At 43.5% G+C, this 19,088-nt stretch overlaps 2 protein-coding genes across 6 annotated transcripts in view; one reads left to right on the top strand and one right to left on the bottom strand.

The window, feature by feature from the left end:
- Positions 1-415, bottom strand: part of RNF115 (ring finger protein 115) — an 82,233-nt gene extending 81,818 nt beyond the window's left edge. For 2 of the 4 annotated variants that reach the window (XR_010158862.1, XM_514416.8), the window contains exon 1: positions 42-415. Coding sequence is in view for 1 of the 4 variants with exons in the window: in XM_514416.8 (XP_514416.3) it covers positions 42-143 (102 nt within the window). In the remaining 3 variants the exon portion in view is untranslated. The remainder of the gene's footprint in view (positions 1-41) is intronic. The other 2 variants (XR_010158869.1, XM_016942602.4) reach the window with 1 other exon arrangement.
- On the top strand, positions 287-19,032 carry POLR3C (RNA polymerase III subunit C). Of its 2 annotated transcripts, none has more exons than XM_063815149.1 (15): positions 287-642; positions 2,039-2,205; positions 2,736-2,991; positions 3,102-3,287; positions 5,030-5,118; positions 9,538-9,642; positions 9,768-9,860; positions 12,769-12,849; positions 13,090-13,141; positions 13,811-13,871; positions 14,331-14,481; positions 16,156-16,257; positions 16,382-16,431; positions 17,187-17,336; positions 18,614-19,032. In XM_063815149.1, exons 2-15 carry the CDS (start codon positions 2,059-2,061, stop codon positions 18,693-18,695), a joined length of 1,605 nt encoding a protein of 534 aa, XP_063671219.1. In that variant the 5' UTR covers positions 287-642; positions 2,039-2,058; the 3' UTR covers positions 18,696-19,032. The 2 variants fall into 2 exon arrangements, with proteins under 2 accessions (XP_063671219.1, XP_513732.3); XM_513732.9 differs by having other exon boundaries at positions 444-820.
- The last annotated feature ends 56 nt before the right edge of the window (positions 19,033-19,088 follow it).

The following is a 19,088-nucleotide window of genomic DNA, read 5'->3' as shown; positions in this document are numbered from 1 at the left end:
ATCTATGAGGTTCCCAAGTATAGAGAACACGGGGCTCTTACCGGTAGTTTGGGGCTGACCTCGCCCTTGCAAAAGTGGCAGAAAAACCGGTGGGCGGCTACAGCGGCGCCCGAGTCCGCCCCGGCCGCCGAAGCCTCCGCCATTTTTGTCCTCCGCCGCGGCCGTCCGAGAGGGCAGCCGGCCCGTCCCTCGCCAGGCCGCTACCTCCCGAGCTGCAGTCGCCGCCGCCGCCGCCGCCGCCTCGGTGCGGCTCAGCGCTTCAGAGCCCGCGTCGGTCACGTGAGTCGGCCAGGCCCAGAAAGGCGGCGGCGCCGACAGCTACCCTGCGGCCCGCCTCCCAGCACCAAAGAGGCGCAGGAAGGAGAGACAAACGGCCCGCCCGCCGGCTCCACAAACAGCCCCTCGCTGGTCCTCCAGTCTTCCAGCGAGAAGAAAGAAAGAGCGTCCCCGGAAGCCGCCGAAACTCTGGGGTAGAGTGGCACGCGCTTTTTGCTTTTCCGCGTCTTCTTCGGTGGCGATCCTCGTCCTAGAAAGGGCGGTGGGCTCCACCTCGGCCTAGAAGGCCAGCGGGAGCCGTAGGAAGCCGTCGCGGGAAGCTCAGCAGAATTGGAGTTGGAGCCCCCGGATTGCGCTGACCCTGAGGTTAGTGGAAAATGCTGTCTGAACGTGGCGGCACTGACTGGACCAAGAGACCACGTCCGAAACGGGAACCTGTGTAAAGGAAGTGTAGAGCTAGGAGCCAAGCGCCTTGGAAGCCCTTTCCGAGGATGGCAAAGGATCTGGGAATGCTTCTCCAAAGATACGTGGATGGACGAAATAGGTCTCTGGTGATACTGAGGCGGGGTGGGGACGGGGAGGCAAAGACTTGGCTTCTTAGGAATTGGAAGAAATAAGTAAACAATGTTTGGTAGCAATTTGTAATAAGGAAGTAATCATAAAATTAACTACGTCCGTTTCTGATTGTGTCAACTTTGTCAAGGAGTAGAAGTTTAAGAATTGAATACTGTCCTGCAAACAGCGTAACCTCATCTCCTGTTTGACACACCCTGTTGAGAAGCAGTCATTTACCTCCTAAATTTCTTTTTCGAAATTATCATTTCCTTTATGGACTGAGAATAACACTGCCTGTTCACTCCCACCGAGCTGTGAACAGTGACCTTAATTCTTCCAAGCAATGAAGTGTAGAAACTAAGGTCTGTGACAGACTGCAAAATCATCTCCCAATCTTTAAAGAAAATCAGAATCACGCATAATCCCATAGAGATAAATTTGATGCATAGTTTTTTCCTATGCATACATTTTTCCTTTTTTTTTTACAATAATTGAATTTTTATATTTTTTCAGCTTGCTTCTGTCACTTAATATATTATGAGTAATTTTCTTTTTTTTGTTTTTTTTTTTTGTTTTGGAGACAGAATCTCGCACTGTCGCCCGGGTTGGAGTGCAGTGGCGCGATCTCGGCTCACTGCAACCTCTGCCTCCCGGCTTCAAGCGATTCTCCTGCCTCAGCCTCCCTAGTAGCTGGGATTACAGGCATCCGCCACCACACCCAGCTAATTTTTTTGTGTGTTTTTAGTAGAGAAGGGGTTTCACTATATTGGCCAGGCTGGTCTCAAACTCCTGACCTCATGATACGCCCACCTCGGTCTCCCAAAGTGCTAGGATTACAGGCCTGAGCCACCGCGCCAGCCTATTATGAATAATTTTCTACATGAATACGCATCGTACTAAATAACTTTAAATGTTGGTGTAGTATGCCATTGTATGGGTATGGCATCATTTATTGTTAGACGTTAGATTGTTTCCAGTAAGTCGGTATTATAAAGAGAACTAATGACTTCATTATTATTAGCTTTTTCTTTCCTTGGACACAATATCCAAAAAGAAATTGTTGTTTCAAAGATATGCAAGATTTTTAAGGCTTTTTGATATGTATTGTCAAATTGCCCTCCAGAAAGAATACATGAATTTACACTCAGCAGCTCTGCTTCCAGCGTGAAAGACTTTCCATTGTACCATTTTGGTGTTTTTTCCCTAGCTCTCAGACTCCCCAGTACAATGACTCAAGCAGAAATTAAGCTCTGTTCTTTGTTGCTGCAAGAGCATTTTGGAGAGATTGTAGAAAAAATTGGAGTCCATCTGATAAGAACCGGCAGCCAGCCACTAAGAGTAATTGCCCATGACACAGGAACATCACTGGATCAGGTATGTCTAAATGACATTAATTTTCTCTCATTTCTTTCACTAATTTATTTCACCCACCTTTGAATATTGTTCTTCTCACCCCAGAAAAGGAAAAATGAAGAAAGCCTGCCCTTGGAGCAGAACAATGTTATTTCGGGGAGAAAAGGATGAGACTTAGACATCAACATTTTGTTTCTCAAAGTGTTCCTAGTTCATCACAGCTTTTAGGCAAATCTTTGCTCTTCCCATGCCGTACCTCATTTATTCACAATAAGTCTATTAATCTCAGTACTGCCTTTAAGGAATGAGAATGATGAAAGTAAATTGTGTTTTGAGAGATAAGGATCAGAGGAAATATAGCAAGGAATCTTCCTGATTTATTGTATTGATGTGTGATTCTTATTAGCTCCTCCAATGGAGAGAGGAAATAAGTGCAGAAATTATCTAGCCATTTTCTGATGCTTACTAAGCTGTTGGACAAAAAATTGCCAGCAGTAATGAGCTATATCTTCAGGTCTTCCCTCTCTTTCTTCTCTTTATGTCCCATTTAGGTGAAGAAAGCCTTGTGTGTCCTCGTCCAACATAACCTGGTGAGTTATCAAGTGCACAAACGTGGTGTGGTGGAGTATGAAGCCCAGTGCAGCCGGGTATTGCGAATGCTTAGATATCCCCGGTACATCTATACTACCAAAACTCTGTACAGTGACACTGGAGAGCTGATTGTTGAGGAGCTTCTGTTGAACGGCAAACTGACAATGTCAGCTGTTGTGAAGAAAGTGGCAGACCGGCTCACAGAGACCATGGAGGGTCAGTATGGTATCCATAGCTGTTAACAAAAGCATAGATCAGCTGGCTATGGGAGTGAACCCTGAGCTATCTTAGGCCATCTCATCTGCCTTTTTCCTCCTATTATACAGATGGCAAGACCATGGACTATGCTGAAGTATCAAACACATTTGTGCGACTGGCAGACACACACTTTGTACAACGCTGCCCTTCGGTACCTACCACTGAGAATTCAGACCCTGGGCCACCACCACCTGCCCCCACACTTGTCATTAATGAAAAGGACATGTACCTGGTTCCTAAACTCAGCTTGATAGGTAAGGAATTTTAACCCCTGGAACTGTGACTTGCCTTAATTGTGGATTCTTCTTGATTGTCAAGTGTATGAAATGTGATTGTATTTACCAAGTATTTGCTATGTGCCAGACATCGTGGTGTATAACAATGAAAAAATCATGGTCTCTGCCATGGGGCTTTAGTATAGGAGACATACATTAATCGGAAAATCACATCGATATATCATTAAACGGTGATAAGTACTATGAAGGAAATATTCCTATGAAGGAACTGTCATAGTATTATGAGACATGCATTAATCAGAAAATCACATCAGTATATAATTAAACTGTAATAAGTGCCATGAAGGAAAAGTATGAGGTGTTATGAAAATATATAATGGAGACTTTGGGAGACTGAGGCAGGCGAATTGCATGAGGCCAGGAGTTCGAGACCAGCCTGGGCAACATGTTGAAACCCCATCTCTACTAAAATTATAAAAATTGGCCAGGTAGCCGGGCATGGTGGTTCACGCCTGTAATCCCAGCACTTTGGGAGGCCAAGGTGGGCGGATCACGAGGTCAGGAGATCGAGACCATCCTGGCTAATACAGGGAAACCCCGTCTATACTAAAAATACAAAAAATTAGCTGGGTGTGGTGGCGGGCATCTGTAGTCCCAGCTACTTGGGAGGCTGAGGCAGGAAAATGGCATGAACCCGGGAAGCGGAGGTTGCAGTGAGCCGAGATCGTGCCACTGCACTCCAGCCTGGGCAACAGAGCCAGACTCCGTCTCAAAAAAAAAAAAAAAAAAATTAGCCAGGTATGGTGGCGTACGCCTGTAATCCCAGCTACTCGGGAGGCTGGGGCAGGAGAATTGCTTGAACCCAGGAGACAGCGATTGCAGTGAGCCAAGATTGCACCACTCTACTCCAGCCTGGGCGACAGAGTGAGACTCTGTCTCGGAAAAAAAAAAGAAAAGAAAATATATAATGAGGGACGGGATTCATCTGGGAGTTTAGGCCTCATGTTTCTTTGAGAAGGTGGCATTTGAGCTAAGATTTGAAGTAGAAGCTAACAGTGAGGTAACAGGAAAAGCATTTTTGGCAGAGGGAATAGTATGTAGTAAAAAAAATAGCATTTGAGGAAATGAAAGAATGTCAGTATAGCTAAAGCATTGTAAGCAAAGCAAGAGAGGCATGAGGTAAGGTTAGAGACATAGCTAGGCAGGGGTCTGATCTCAGAAGCTAATCAGGATCAACCTGCTTAGTACTTGGATGGGAGACAGGCAGGGGCTGAATCAAGTAAGACCTTATAGAGCATCTGTTCTTTATGCTAAGAGCAAAGGAAGACCACTGAAGGATTTTTAAGGAAATGACATGATCTAATTTGCACTTTCAAAAGATTTTTTGTCTACAGAAAGGATGGGAGAATGGGGCAAAGGTAAATGTTGAGAGACTGGTGGAAAATGAAAGAGAGAGGGTGAAGGAAACAAGTACTAAGAATGACATCTGTGTGTCTGACTTGCACATGTGGGAAGATGATATCACTGGCCATGAAAGAGAGCATTGGAGGAGAAAGACTATAAGACTCTTTTTGAACATGTTGAGTTTCAGATTATTTCATCAGTTACTTGAGTTTCTTATAGCTCTTCAGCCCCCTAAGCAACTCTGATCTAGAGGCAGCTACAGATGTCTTTGGAATGAAAGACACCTGCTCTCATGTTTGGTCATTTCCTGTCATCATATGAGATATAGTCTAAGTGTTTAATTGTTTGTTTGGCAGGGAAAGGTAAAAGGAGGAGATCATCTGATGAAGATGCTGCTGGGGAGCCCAAGGCCAAGAGACCAAAATATACTACAGATAACAAGGAGGTAATGGGGCTTCTTGATTAGAAGTCCTCACCCTGAAGCAGGCCAGAAAGAGCACTCAGATAACAAGCCCCAAGAGAGCTTAAAGCTTCCTGAGCTAAGAAGCAGTAGGATTATGAACCTCATTAAATATTAGGAATAGACTAACAAAGAATGAACCATTACTGTCTCCCTTCTGAGCCTTAACTTAATTCTTTCATTGAACAGAGGTAACAGCTTATGTAAAAAGGGGCCTAGAAAAAGTTTAGGTTGCTCAATATGGCGAGAACCTAAAGACCTACAGGGGCCAGTGATGAAAAATGGGTCTAAAAACTATACATAGGCCTGAACTCATATTCAAATGCCTTCTTAGCGTACCTATAAAGATGTCAGTAAGCATCTCAAATTTAGTGTGGCCAAAACAGAATAATTGATTCCTCCTCCCAAATATCTTGCTCCCTCATAAACTTCCTCATCTTAGTAAAAGACACTACCACATAGGCCAGCCGCCTAGGACACCACCATTTCTGCTTAAGCCAAAATCCTTGGAACCCTCTAATCTCACAGTAAAACATATCAGCCCAGTTTCCAAAATTACCTCAAATCCAACCATTTCTCATCTTTTCACTGCCATCTCTCAACTCTTTGCAAACGCTTTCGTTAATGGTCTCCCTAGCTGCATTCTTACCTACTTAGTAGCCAAAATGACTTTCTAAGTTGTTCAAAACAAAACAACACATCCACTGATTAGACTCCTTTAATAGCTTTCCTTTACTTTTAGAAGAAATCCAAGGTACGGGCTAGGAAGCCTTACGTGATCTAGGTCTTCGTATGATCTGCTGGAGACAGGGCTCTTCAACCTCACCTCTGCCCCGTCTCCATCTTACTCACTGTGTTCCCTCTACTGACTTTATCTCTTAAACATGTCAAACTCTTTCTGGTCTTTAGACTTTGGCTCCGGCTTCAAATGTTTGTCCCCAGATCTTCATGTAGTGGTCTCTGTTTTTATCATTTCTATCTTAAATGCTCTTTTCATAGACTTCAAGCACCATTGCCCACTCCTACACTAGTTCCTACCACATTTCTCATTTCATATACTTCACAGCATTTATATTTATAACTGGAATTATTTATTATTTGTGTACATGTTTGTCTAAGAGGTTTGGGCTTTATCCTGAAGGCAAAGGAGAGCCATTGATGGATTTTAAGCAGGGAAATGAAGTGACTGGATTTATATTTTAGAAAGATTATTATAGCACAGCAGTTCCTAACTTGTACTACTCCATGGATGGATTTCAGAGAGTCCACTTATACTTATGTGCATTTTTCAGTGAAGCTCTCCGTACCTTTAATTACATTCTTCAAAGGAACTGTGACCCAAAACAGTTTAAAAAAAAAAAAAAGCACTACTCTAAGAAATGGGAAGAATGATGCAAAACAAAATTAGAAGGAGAAAACCCAGTTACTCCTTTTATAGTGTCTGCTATGTTTTAAAGGGAAAAAAAAAAAAAAAAACCCAGTTAGGAGGCTATTGTAGTAATCCAGATGGGCCAAAATTTAGAGTCTGAAATAAGGTAATGATAGGAGAAAGAAAAGTAGACATCTGATAAATATAAAGAATAGATAGAACTTGGTAATGGGGTGGTAGATTATGGAGAGCAAGGGACTAGGGGTGATACCCAAGTTTGTAGCTTAAGAAATCGGGTTGGCTGGCCAAGCACAGTGGCTCACACCTGTAATCCCAGCACTTTGGGAGGCCGAGGTAGGTGGATCACCTGAGGTCAGAGTTCGAGACGAGCCTGGTCAACATGGTGAAACCCCGTCTCTACTAAAAATACAAAAATTAGCCGGCCATGGTGGTAGGTGCCTGTAATTACAGCTACTTGGGAGGCTGCGGCAGGATAATGGCCTGAACCTGGGAGGCAGGGGTTGCAGTGAGCCGAGATCACGCCACTGCACTCCATCCTTGGTGACAGAGCAAGACTCCATCTCAAAAAAAAAAAAAGAAATTGGGTTGTCTAGGCACAGTGGCTCGTGCCTGTAATCCCAGCATTTTGGGAGGCTGACGTAGAAGAATCACTTGAGCCCAGGAGTTTGAGACCAGCCTGGACAACATAGTGAGACCCCATCTGTACCAAAAAAAAAAACACCAGACCTGGTGGCACATGTTTGTAGTCCCAGCTACTCAGGGGCTGAGGTGGGAGGATCACTTGAGCGCAGGAAGTCAAGGCTTCAGTGAGCCATGATGGTGCCACTGCACTACAGCCTGGGCAACACAGCAAGACCCTGTCTCAAAAAAAAAAAAAAATTGGGTTGGTTATAGTGTAGTTACCTGAAAACTTACAAAACAGAACAGTTTGGGGAACAAATGGAAGTGTCAAATAGGCAGCTGAGTCTGTGCATCTGGAGCATAATAGAGAGTTCCAGGATAGGCCGGGTGCGGTAATGCCTGTAATCCTAGCACTTTGGGAGGCCGAGGCAGGTGGATCACCTGAGGTCAGGAGTTCGAGACCAGCCTGGCCAAGATGGCGAAACCCCGTCTCTACTAAAAATACAAAAATTAGCCATGCATGGTGGCGCAGGCCTGTAATCCCAGCTACTTGGGAAGCTGAGGCAGGAGAATCGCTTGAACCTGGGGGGCAGAGGTTGCAGTGAGCGGAGATTGTGCCACTTCACTCCAGCCTGGGCGAAAGAGCAAAACTCCGTCTCAAAAAAAAAGAGAGTTCTAGGATAGAGTAACAGATTTGGAAATGCATCAATAGTTGAAGCCTGGAGAGCAGATAAAATTACCCAAGTAGAGGATGTAGAGTAAAAAGAAAGAAAGGTATGGACAGAACCCTGACAAAACACCAGGATTACAGTTGGGATCTGAAAGAGGAATCTGTGGATACTGAGGAAAGGTAGCCAGAAAGGTTCAAAGTAACGCCAAGAAAAAATGGTGTCGGCCAGGCCCAGTGGCTCACACTTGTAATCCTAACACTTTGGAAGGCCAAGGCGGGCAGATCGCTTGAGCCTAGGAATTTGAGACCATCCTGAGCAACATGGTGAGACCGTCTCTACAGAAAAATACAAAAATTACCCAAGTGTGGTGGCACGCACCTGTGGTCCCAGCTGCTTGGGAGGCTGAGATGAGAGAATCACCTGAGCCCAGGGAGGTCAAGGCTGCAGTGAGCTACGATCACACCACTGCACTCCAGCCTGGGTGGCAAAGACCCTGTCTTTAAAAGGAAAAAAAAAATGGTGTCATAAAACCAAGGAGCCACATAAAGTTTTAAGAAGGAAAAAATGTCCAACCATGTCATATGCTTCCAAAAGGTTAAATAAGATCAGAAGTGGAAATTATTATTTGAACTTAACAACATAGAATCCTCAAGGACAGTTGTGGAATTTCACTGGAATGCAAGTGACAATTGACATTTCAGTACAATAGTGGAAATGGGTTGCGTAAATCTAGATAGAGATACAACTGAGATGGCCAACTGTTTGAGAAGCTTGGCTGTGACAGTAAGGAAAAGAAGAGAAGGCATAGGGTTGAAAGAGAATTCTAGAGTAGAAAGAGACTTGGACAGGGTAAAGGCTGATAAGAAGGCGGTAGAGAAGGAAAGCCTGAAGATGTTAGAGGACAGGGTAAAATAGAGCTGGATCCCCAAGAATGAATGAGAGAGTAAGATTTGGAATACCAATATGGGCATTAACCTTAGGTAAAAGGAGCATTTTTCAGCTGTGATAAAAGTGAGTGAAAATATGAATCAAGAACAAAAAAGAAATGTGGTGAGGATGTGCACAGAGCTGAGTGAGTTCTGGCCTAGTGTCTTCTATTTTCTCTGTGAAATGAGAGGCAAAGTCATCTGCCGAGAGTGAGAAGGAAGAAGGGTCAAGTTGGAGACTTGAAAGTAATGGAGAAGAGTTAAAATAGAGAGAGAAAGGCCGGATGTGGTGGCTCACACCTATAATCCCAGCACTTGGAGTCCGAGGCAGGCAGATCACCTGAGGTCAGGAGTTCGAGACCAGCCTGGCCAACATTGTAAAACCCCAACTCTACTAAAAATACAAAAATTAGCCTAGCGCAGTGGTGGTTGCCTGTAATCCCAGCTACTCAGTAGGCTGAGACAGGAGAATCACTTGAACCCGAGAGGCAGAGGTTGCAGTGAGCCGAGATCATGCCACTGCACTCCAGCCTGGGTGACGAGCAAAACTCCGTCTCAGAAAAAAATTAAAATAAATGTTAAATAATAAAATAGGGAGAGAAAGATTGGAGATGAGCTTAGAAAACCTGTTTGAAGTCGGAATTTGTCTAGACACCAGTCTACATGACTGAATGATTTTTTCCCAACCAATGTAATTGTTACTGTGTAGGAAAAGAAATGGTGAACCATTAAATCCAAGCTCCTCACCAGAAAACTTTACACTATAGCTAAATGTTTCTCTAAATCTTTTCCTCAGCCCATTCCAGATGATGGGATTTATTGGCAGGCCAACCTTGACAGATTCCACCAACACTTCCGTGACCAAGCCATTGTGAGCGCAGTTGCTAACAGGATGGACCAGGTAATACCTAAGTGGGTCTGTCATTGGTCATCAGGGACATTTACTTATTTGTCAGATATGGCCATTGGCACATAGAGCCGGGGGCAGCACTGCGATTTCTGAATTCTAGTTTACTTTTCAAACAGACAAGCAGCGAGATTGTGCGAACCATGCTCCGAATGAGTGAGATTACCACTTCCTCTAGTGCTCCCTTCACCCAGCCATTGTCTTCCAATGAGGTGAGTTTCATGTTCTTGCACTAACTTTCTGACAGATTCTTGGGTGTTAACAACGTTTATTATACACAGATCCTGAGTTTGGGTTGAGGTCTGAGCCTTGAAAGAGAAGGGCGTTTGATGTGGAGCAGGGATTATCTTCAAGTGATGAGCACTGAAATGTTTGGTCTCTTAGGATCCAGCTTTTAAAAATCTACACTATTCACTTAGTCAAAGTATCTATTCGTCAAGTACAGCCTATTCCTAATTATTTTAAGAATCCACAATTTGGACTCTGAGAGCCTTGGCATTCAGGACATTATTTGACCCCCTGTATTTAAAATATCGATATTTAATATATCCAATATGTGTTATTTATATTACTTTCATAGTAATACAGTCATGCATCACTTAACAGCAGGGATACATTCTGAGAAATGTGTCGTTAGGTGATTTCATCATTGTGTGAACATCATAGGGTGTACTTAACACAAACCTAGATGGTGTAGCCCTACAGCACACCTAGACTGAACAGGATAGCCTATGGCTTCTAGGCTGTAAACCTGTACAGCATGTTACTGTACTGAATACTGTAGGCAGTTGTAACGCAGTAGCATCTGTGTATCTAAACATCTAATCACAGAAAAGGTACAGTAAAAATATGGTATGAAAAATTAAAAACCACACCTGTTTAGTGCACTTAACATGAATGGAGCTTTCAGGACTAAAAGTTGCCCTGTGGGAGTTAGTGAATGAATGGCAGATTAATGTGAATGTGATGGTCTACACGCTCAGGCTACACTGTATTTATTAAAAACCAGTAACAGGCTGAGCGGGGTGGCTCACGCCTGTAATCCTAGCACTTTGGGAGGCCGAGGCTGGTGGGTTGCCTGAGCTCAGGCGTTTGAGACCAGCCTGGGCAACATGGTGAAACCCGTCTACTAAAATACAAAAAAAAAAAAAAAAATTAGCCGGGCATGGCAGCATGCACCTGTGGTCCCAGCTACTCGGGAGGCTGAGGCAGGAGAATCGCTTGAACCCAGGAGGCAGAGGTTGCAGTGAGCCAAGATCATACCACTGCACTCCAGCCTCACCACACATGTGAGTAATGTGTTTCACAACGGCATTGTGCTATGATGTTACAACAGCTATGACATCACAAAACAGTAGGAATTTTTCAGCTCCAGTATAATATGGGACCACAGCTGCACACGGTCCGTTGTTGACTAAAATGTTATATGGTGCATGACTATGTTTAAATATTCCTATATTTTTATATTGTTTATTTTAAAGTTCTATGGCCAGGTGCAGTGACTCACACTTGTAATCCTAGAACTTTGGGAGGTTGAGGCAGAAGGATCCCTTGAGGCCAGGAGTTCAAGACCAACCTGGGCAACATGACAAGACCCCCGTCTCTACAAAAAATTTTTTTTAAAAATTAGTTGGGTGTGGTGCCACATGCCTGTAGTCACAGCTATTCGAGAGGCTGAGGCAGGAGGATTGCTTGAGCCCAAGAGTTGAGGTTGCAGTCAACTATGATCATGCCACTGCACTCCAGCTTAAACAACAGAGCAAAACCCTATTTCAAAAAAAAAAAAAAAAAAGGCCAGACGCAGCAGCTCACACCCGTAATCCCAGTACTTTGGGTGGCCGAGGCAGGCAGATCACCTGAGGAGTTCAAGACCAGCATAGTCCAACATGGTGAAACCTCATCTCTACTAAAATTACAGAAATTAGCCAGGCATGGTGATGGGCGCCTGTAATCCCAGCTACTTGGGAGGCTGAGGCAGGAGAATCGCTTGAACCCGGGAATGGGAGGTTGCAGTGAGCTGAGATCGCACCACTGCACTCTAGCCTGGAAAACAGAGTGAGACTCTGTCTCAAAAAAAAAAAAAAAGTTTGGTATATATCTTTATTCAGACCTTGCATACTCTAACATATATGTGGGTATATGTATTTTTTAACCCCAAAATGGGACTATTCATATGGCTTTTTGGTTGGGTTTTGTTTGTTTGTTTTTGTTTTTTTGTGACAGAGTCTTGTACTCTTTCACCCAGGCTGGAGTGCAGTAGCGCAATCTCAGCTCACTGCAACCTCCGCCTCCTGGGTTCAAGGCATTCTCCTGCTTATCCTTCCGAGTAGCTGAGATCACAGGCACATGCCACCACGCCAGGCTAATTTTTGTATTTTTAGTAGAGACAGGGTTTCACTGTGTTGGCCAGGCTGGTCTCGAACTCCTCACCTCAAGTGATCCTCCCACCTCAGCCTCTCAAAGTGCTGGCATTACAAAGTCGTGATCCACCACACCCAACCTAGTCATACTGTTCTATAACTTGATTTTTTATATGACAGTGTATGTAAAACTTCCTTTCATGTTAGTTTCTGTAGATTTGTCTCACTCTTCATAATGACTGTATCATATTCCACTTAATGGCCGTGCTATATTTTATTTTAGTGTACTCGGTACTGGTCATTTGGGTGTTTCTAGTTTTTTACTCTTACAAACAATCCTGCTGTGAATATTTTTGGACAGTTTTGTGGTAACTAAAATTAAAACTTTTTTTTTTTTTTTTTTTGAGACGGAGTTTCGCCCTTGTAGCCCAGGCTGGAGTCCAATGGCGCAATCTCGGCTCACTGCAACCTCTGCCTCCCAGGTTCAAGCAGTTCTCCTGCCTCAGCCTCCCAAATAGCTGGGATTACAGGCATGCACCACCACGTCCAGCTAATTCTGTATTTTTACTAGAGACGGGGTTTCACCATATTGTTCAGGCTGGTCTCCAACTCTTGACCCAAAGTGATCCACCTGCCTCAGCCTCCCAAAGTGTTCGGATTACAGGCCTTAGCCACTGTGCCCGGCCTAAAACATCTTTATTTCAGTAAGGTCAGGAGTTCTAAGTTCCCAAACCCATTTTAAGTGTCCTTTGCTCCATAGATCTTCAGATCCCTACCTGTTGGCTATAACATCTCTAAGCAAGTTCTTGATCAGTATCTCACTCTGCTGGCAGATGATCCAGTAAGTCTGTTTTTGCTTTTTTTCTTTTTTCTTTAGCCTGTACTGTTGATAATTTATTTCTGCACTGATACCTAGTGTCATCCTCCTGCAGAGTTATTCTCTACCTAGCCAGCCCAGACAATTTCTCCACATCATTTGATAGGAGGGCTACCTGCTGCAGACTTTTGGTCAGATTTGTTCCATTGGAAACAGAATCACTGGACTTTCCGTTCAGTTAACACTCTCTCTTTTTCTTAATAGCTAGAGTTTGTTGGAAAGTCTGGCGACAGTGGTGGAGGAATGTATGTCATCAGTATCCTTACCAGTTATTTCCTTAGAGTCAGGCAGCCTGACCTATAAATCAGAATGGTGCCTTAGGAAAGAAAGATTTGGTAATGTTTATTATACTAAATAAGTTAGAAAATTGAAGTAATTGTTAAATAAATTTTTCTATGAATTTTCAGTGAAGTGCATTGATGATGAAGTAAAAAGAGGCCAGGCATGGTGGACTTTGGGAGGCTGAGGCAGGTGAATTGCGTGAACCCAGGAGTTCAAGATCAGCTAAGCAACATGGCAAAACCCCATCTCTACCAAAAATACAAAAACTAGCCAGATGTAACGATGCATGCTTGTAGTCCAGCTCCTCAGGAGGCTGAGGTGGGAGGATCGCTTGAGCCCAGGAGACAGACATTGCAGTAAGCTGGGATCATGCCACTGTACTCCAACCTGGGTGACCCTGTCTCAAAAAAGAAAAGGAAAAAGGACTTTTAATCAACCAAATTTTAGTTAAGCAAAACCCTTACTTAAACACTTGTATTAAAGTTTTGGAATATTTATGTACCATGACTGAAACCATAAATTATAACATGAAAAACAAAATAGCATTTAAAATTTAATTATAAATTAAAAACTTAGGAATAAAACTCAGATCACAATAACTAGGCCAAAACATTACTGAGTGACCTTAATTCTCTACATAAAGACCTCCATAAGGCATTAGCATCCCTAGCCACAGCCACTCTGGAGTCCGTCGTACAGGAGAGGTAAGGGGGACACTGGTTGGGTTTGGGATCACATACTTCCTATCCCCAGTGAAGTAATTTGATCATTATGTAAGCCACCAATATAACCACACCTTGGCATACTTTGCCCCATTTTTTCACTGGACTCCTATGGATCTCATGTAATACTGCTCTTTATCTTAAAATAACCTACTGTTTAATTCCTACCGATGCAAATTAACCAGCCTCCCTAAAGCCTTTGCTTACAAATGTAGGAACTGTGGCACTCAAATGAGTCAGCAGTTGGTGACTGCCTTATGATTAACAGCAGTTGGTGATGCCTTACCATCACCAACCTATGGAGCTGTAGAATAATTTTCTGATCACTGTTCCTGTCTGGTCCTGGCTTCACACATGGAATAGAACAACCACCCCATCTATGACTGGGAACTAAAGCTGATCTATGTTAGCATGCCATTTGCTTTCTTCATTCCTTTGCAGATTTGGGTCTCGCTGTGCTAGAATATTCCGTCTAGTTTTGCAGAAGAAACACATAGAGCAGAAGCAAGTGGAAGACTTTGCAATGATTCCTGCAAAGGAGGCAAAGGATATGCTATATAAGATGCTCTCAGAAAATTTCATGTCACTCCAGGTAACCAACCAAGGGCGTCATAATTGCCAACCAGCAAAGCTGGCCTAGGGTGAGAGAAGCTTCTTAGGCAAACATACTGAACCCCCAAGCAAACTCTATATCCAGCTCTGAGACAGAAAAACATGATTCACAGAGACATAGCGAGCACTTGGAGGATAAATTGGGGCCTTAACTGCCCTAGTGAGAAAGAGGTGGCCGGGCACGGTGGCTCGCGCCTGTAGTCCCAGCACTTTGGGAGGCCAAGGTGGGCAAATCACTTGAGGTCAGGAGTTCGAGACCAGCCTGGCCAACATGGTGAAACTCCGTCTCTACTAAAATACAAAACAATTAGCTGGGCCTGGTGGCACACGCCTATAGTCCCAGCTGCTCGGGAGGCTGAGGCAGGAAGGAGACTCTCTTGAACCCGGGAGGGGGAGGTTGCAGTGAGCCGAGATCAAGCCACTGCACTCTAGCCTGAGCAACAGAGTGAGACTCTGTCTCAAAAAACAAAAAACAAAAAAGAGGCAGAGCCAGGACATCACCCCAAACCCACCCTGCCTTTTTTTCTCTTCTCATTTCTGTCCTTCCTTAAGCCTTAATTCTGTTACAGTTTAAATTTATCAACACATCTAACTGAGTCTTTGCAGGGCTATTTAGTAGAGCATATGAGTAAATAGATAGAATGGATTTTTGGAGTCAGATTACAGCTCTGCCTTACCCAGTTACATTAAGCAAGTTACCACATTTCCCATCTATAAAACAGTGATGGATGGTGATAATAAAAATAATATGGTTGCCAGGTGCGGTGGCTCATGCCTGTAATCCCAGCACTTTGGGAGGCCTAGGCGGACGGATCACTTGAGGTCAGGAATTCGAGAACAGCCTGGCCAACCTGGTGAAACCCTGTCTCTACTAAAAATACAAAAATTAGCTGGGCGTGGTGCCGTGTGTCTGTAATCCCACCTACTCAGGAGGCTGAGGAAGGAGAATTGCTTGAACCTGGGAGGCAGAGGTTGCAGTGAGCCAACATTGTGCCACTGCACTCCAGCCTGGGCAACAGAGCAAGACTCTGTCTCAAAAATAATAATAATACGATTTTTTGTAAAGATCAAATAGAATTTACCTGGCACATAGAGTTGTTCAGTAAATGTTAGTTGCCTTCCCTTTCTTCCCCAGCTCAGGATGCTGACAGTCAAATGGAAAAAACAGGGAAGCCCAGCTCTCCATTTGACTGATTATGACATAAACCACAAAGACTGGGCCGGGCACACCTGTATTCTCAGCACTTTGGGAAACCAAGGCGGGATGATCACTTGAGCCCAGGAATTCAAGACCAGCCTGGAAAATATAGTGAGACCATGTCTCCACCACCCCCAAAAGATTAAAAAATTAGCGGAGCATGGTGGTGCATGCCTGTAGTTCCGGCTACTTGGGGGGCTGAGGTGGGAGGATGGCTTGAGCCGGAGGTGGAAGTTGCAGTGAGCTGATATCACGCCACCACACTCCATCCTAGGTAACAGAGCAAGACCCAGTCTCAAAATAAATAAATAAAATAAACACAGGTACTGAATGACTAGGAAACAGGAAAGTGTAAGTAAAAAGGAGGGCTAAGTAACTCTAGGTAGAATGAGTGTGTGCTTTGCCAGTTCTAAAACAGTATAATTTCTGCTATTTTTCTTTCTATTGGACAAATAGGAAATTCCCAAAACACCAGACCATGCCCCATCCAGGACCTTCTATTTATATACTGTGAACATCCTGTCAGCTGCCCGAATGTTGTTGCACAGGTGCTACAAGGTAACTCAATCTGGACCTTCTCCCCATTTCCTCCATACGGTCAAGTCCCCCTCATGTGCCCACTTCACCCTGAGCTGCTGAAATAGAACTATGTGCATTCCTTGTCTGTCTTCTCTTTCCTCAGAGCATAGCCAACTTGATAGAAAGGAGGCAATTTGAAACCAAAGAGAATAAGTAAGTAACATTTTCAGTTGAGTTATTTACATTTTTCAAGATCAAGGGCCTCAGGGGAAATTTCCTCTAGAAATAGGAATCAATAGAGGCTGGGCCTGGCAGGGTGGCTCATGCCTGTAATCCCAGCACTTCGGGAGGCTGAGGCGGGTGGATCACTTGAGGTCAGGAGTTTGAGACCAACCTGGCCAACATGGTGAAACCCTGTCTTCACTAAAAATACAAAAATTAGCTGGGCATGGTGGCGGGCACCTATAGTCCCAGCTACTTGGGAGGCTAAGGCAGGAGAATCACTTAAACCCAGTGAGTGGAGGTTGCAGTGAACCAAGATCACGCCACTGCACTCCAGCCTGGGCGACAGAGTGAGACTCCATCTCAAAAAAAAAAATTTTTTTTTTTTGAGAAGTAGGAACCAGTAGAGATAGCAACCAGTCTACTTGCATTGAATCATTGGCTTAGATTAGTGTAAATCATGCATTAGTCTACACTTTTCTAACATGCTCCCAGTGAAATAATTTTTCAGATTAAATTTGTGAGAAACGTACAAAAGCAAACTTTTAAGTGCAAATGAGAGGCAATAAGAATTTCAGGAGTGAAGTTATATTTCCAAATAAGTTTGTAGAAAATGTCCTTAGAAGGTGACATTATCTACTTTGATCAGGAAAATGGTAAAGGGTGGTGGGTAGTGCCTCAGACACACGTGGTAAGAGAATCTCCCAGGTTAGGGAAGATGTCTCAGAGTTGTGTTTGTTTGACAGGCGTCTACTAGAAAAATCTCAGAGGGTAGAAGCCATCATTGCATCTATGCAGGCTACTGGTGCAGAGGAAGCACAGTTACAAGAAATAGAGGAGATGATCACAGCTCCTGAACGTCAGCAGCTAGAGACCCTGAAACGTAATGTCAACAAGTAAGCATCATAAACTTCAGACCTGCATTTCAGAATACCATCCAGAAAATCCATTTTGACATCCTGTAACCCTCCAACTTAGCACGAGCAAACCTAAACTCACTGTCTCCTCCAGCTCACTTAACAGAATTTAATCCACCTATTTTTGTAAACTAGCAATTCTGAAGATGTTCTGAGCTTCTTCTCCATCACCATATACACTCTCTTGTTCATCAAGTACTGATAAATTTTTTTTAAGAGACGGGGTTTTGGCTGTGTTGCCCAGACTGGCCTTGAACTCGTAGGTTCAAACAGTCTTCCTGCCTCAGCCTCCCAAGTAGCTGGGACTACAGGCAAGTGCCACTGCGCTGGCTTAATTTTACTTGAGTCATGTGTCTCAAATCTGGCCTTTCATCTTGGTCCACACGCAGGCCTTCATCACCTCTTTCCTAGACCTTCACATTTCAGTGCACAATTTGTGCACCTCTTTCATTAAATTTATTTCTTAAGTATTTTTTTGGATACTAGTTTAGTGGTCGCTTATTTCAGTTTTGGATTGTTCATTGCTAGTGTTATACAAAAACAACCAACTTTTGTGTTGTGATTTTGTATCCCACAACTTTACTAAATTCATTTATTAATTCTAGTAGTTTTTTTTGCAGATTCTTTGAGATTTTTTATAATAGGATTATGTCATCCATGAATAGAGATAGTTTTACTTCTGTCTTTTCAATCTAGATGCCTTTACTTTTTTTTTCCTGCCCCATTACCCTGGCTAGAACCTCCACTAAAAGGTTGAATAGAAGTACAAGAGCAGACATCTTTGTTTTGTTTCTGATCTTAGGAGAAAAGCTTTTAGTCTTTCACCATTAAGTATGATGTTAGCTGTGGGTTTTTCCTAGATGGCTTTTGTCAGGCTGAAGAAGCTTCCATTTCTTCCTAATCACCACTCACTTTAAGCTTCAGACACTCTTAGTTTCTTGCTATTTTAAAACACACTAGGTCCTTTTATACCTGTGCCTTTACATTCGTTTTCCTGATTGCAAATTAAGACTACCTTCCTCCAGGACAGAGGCTCTGTATTTTGTATTCTTAGCAGTTTCTTAGCAGTTTGCATGGTGTCTGGCACATAAAGATGCTCGGTAAATAGCAAAATGATCTACTGGTTCTCCTGCTTTCTTTCCATCCACTCTCAAGGGTAACCAAGCAGTTATCCATGGCCACACCCACCCTAACCTCTAATCTTAAATATGCTAATGAACATTCAGTCTAGGCAAATGCCTTTACTTTTCACTCAGGTTGGATGCCAGTGAGATCCAGGTGGACGAAACCATCTTCCTGCTGGAGTCTTACATTGAGTGCACCATGAAGAGACAGTGATCCAGAAGAAGCATCTTCCTCAGAAGATCTGGGGGGATGGAAAGCAAAATAAAGGAGGTGCCTGGATGCATTATTTGCAGTGGGATAAGTCGCAGAGTCTTCAACTAAACCCCCCTCTCTATCCCCTGCAGCCCAGGATACACCTGAAAGAATTTGGCATATTTAGATCCATTGCTGTAGTCTCCCCTCATCAAATCTTGGCAGTGGGAAGAACCTTAAATCAACAAGGTTAATCATCTTATCAGAAGCATCTGTTCCCATAAAGAAGTTACCCACACCTATGGTTACCTATATCCCTGGCAATAGGAAACTTCCTAAGAAGTTAATTTTATTTTCAGATGTCTACGCCTGTTCTTTATTTTGTTGAGATAGGTGATAGATAGATAGATAGAT

This window comes from Pan troglodytes, chromosome 1 (assembly GCF_028858775.2).
Source record: "Pan troglodytes isolate AG18354 chromosome 1, NHGRI_mPanTro3-v2.0_pri, whole genome shotgun sequence".
Classification (NCBI taxonomy): Eukaryota; Metazoa; Chordata; class Mammalia; order Primates; family Hominidae; genus Pan; species Pan troglodytes.
The sequence above is the reverse complement of the archived record's forward strand: the minus strand, read 5'-3'. Positions and strand labels throughout refer to the sequence as shown.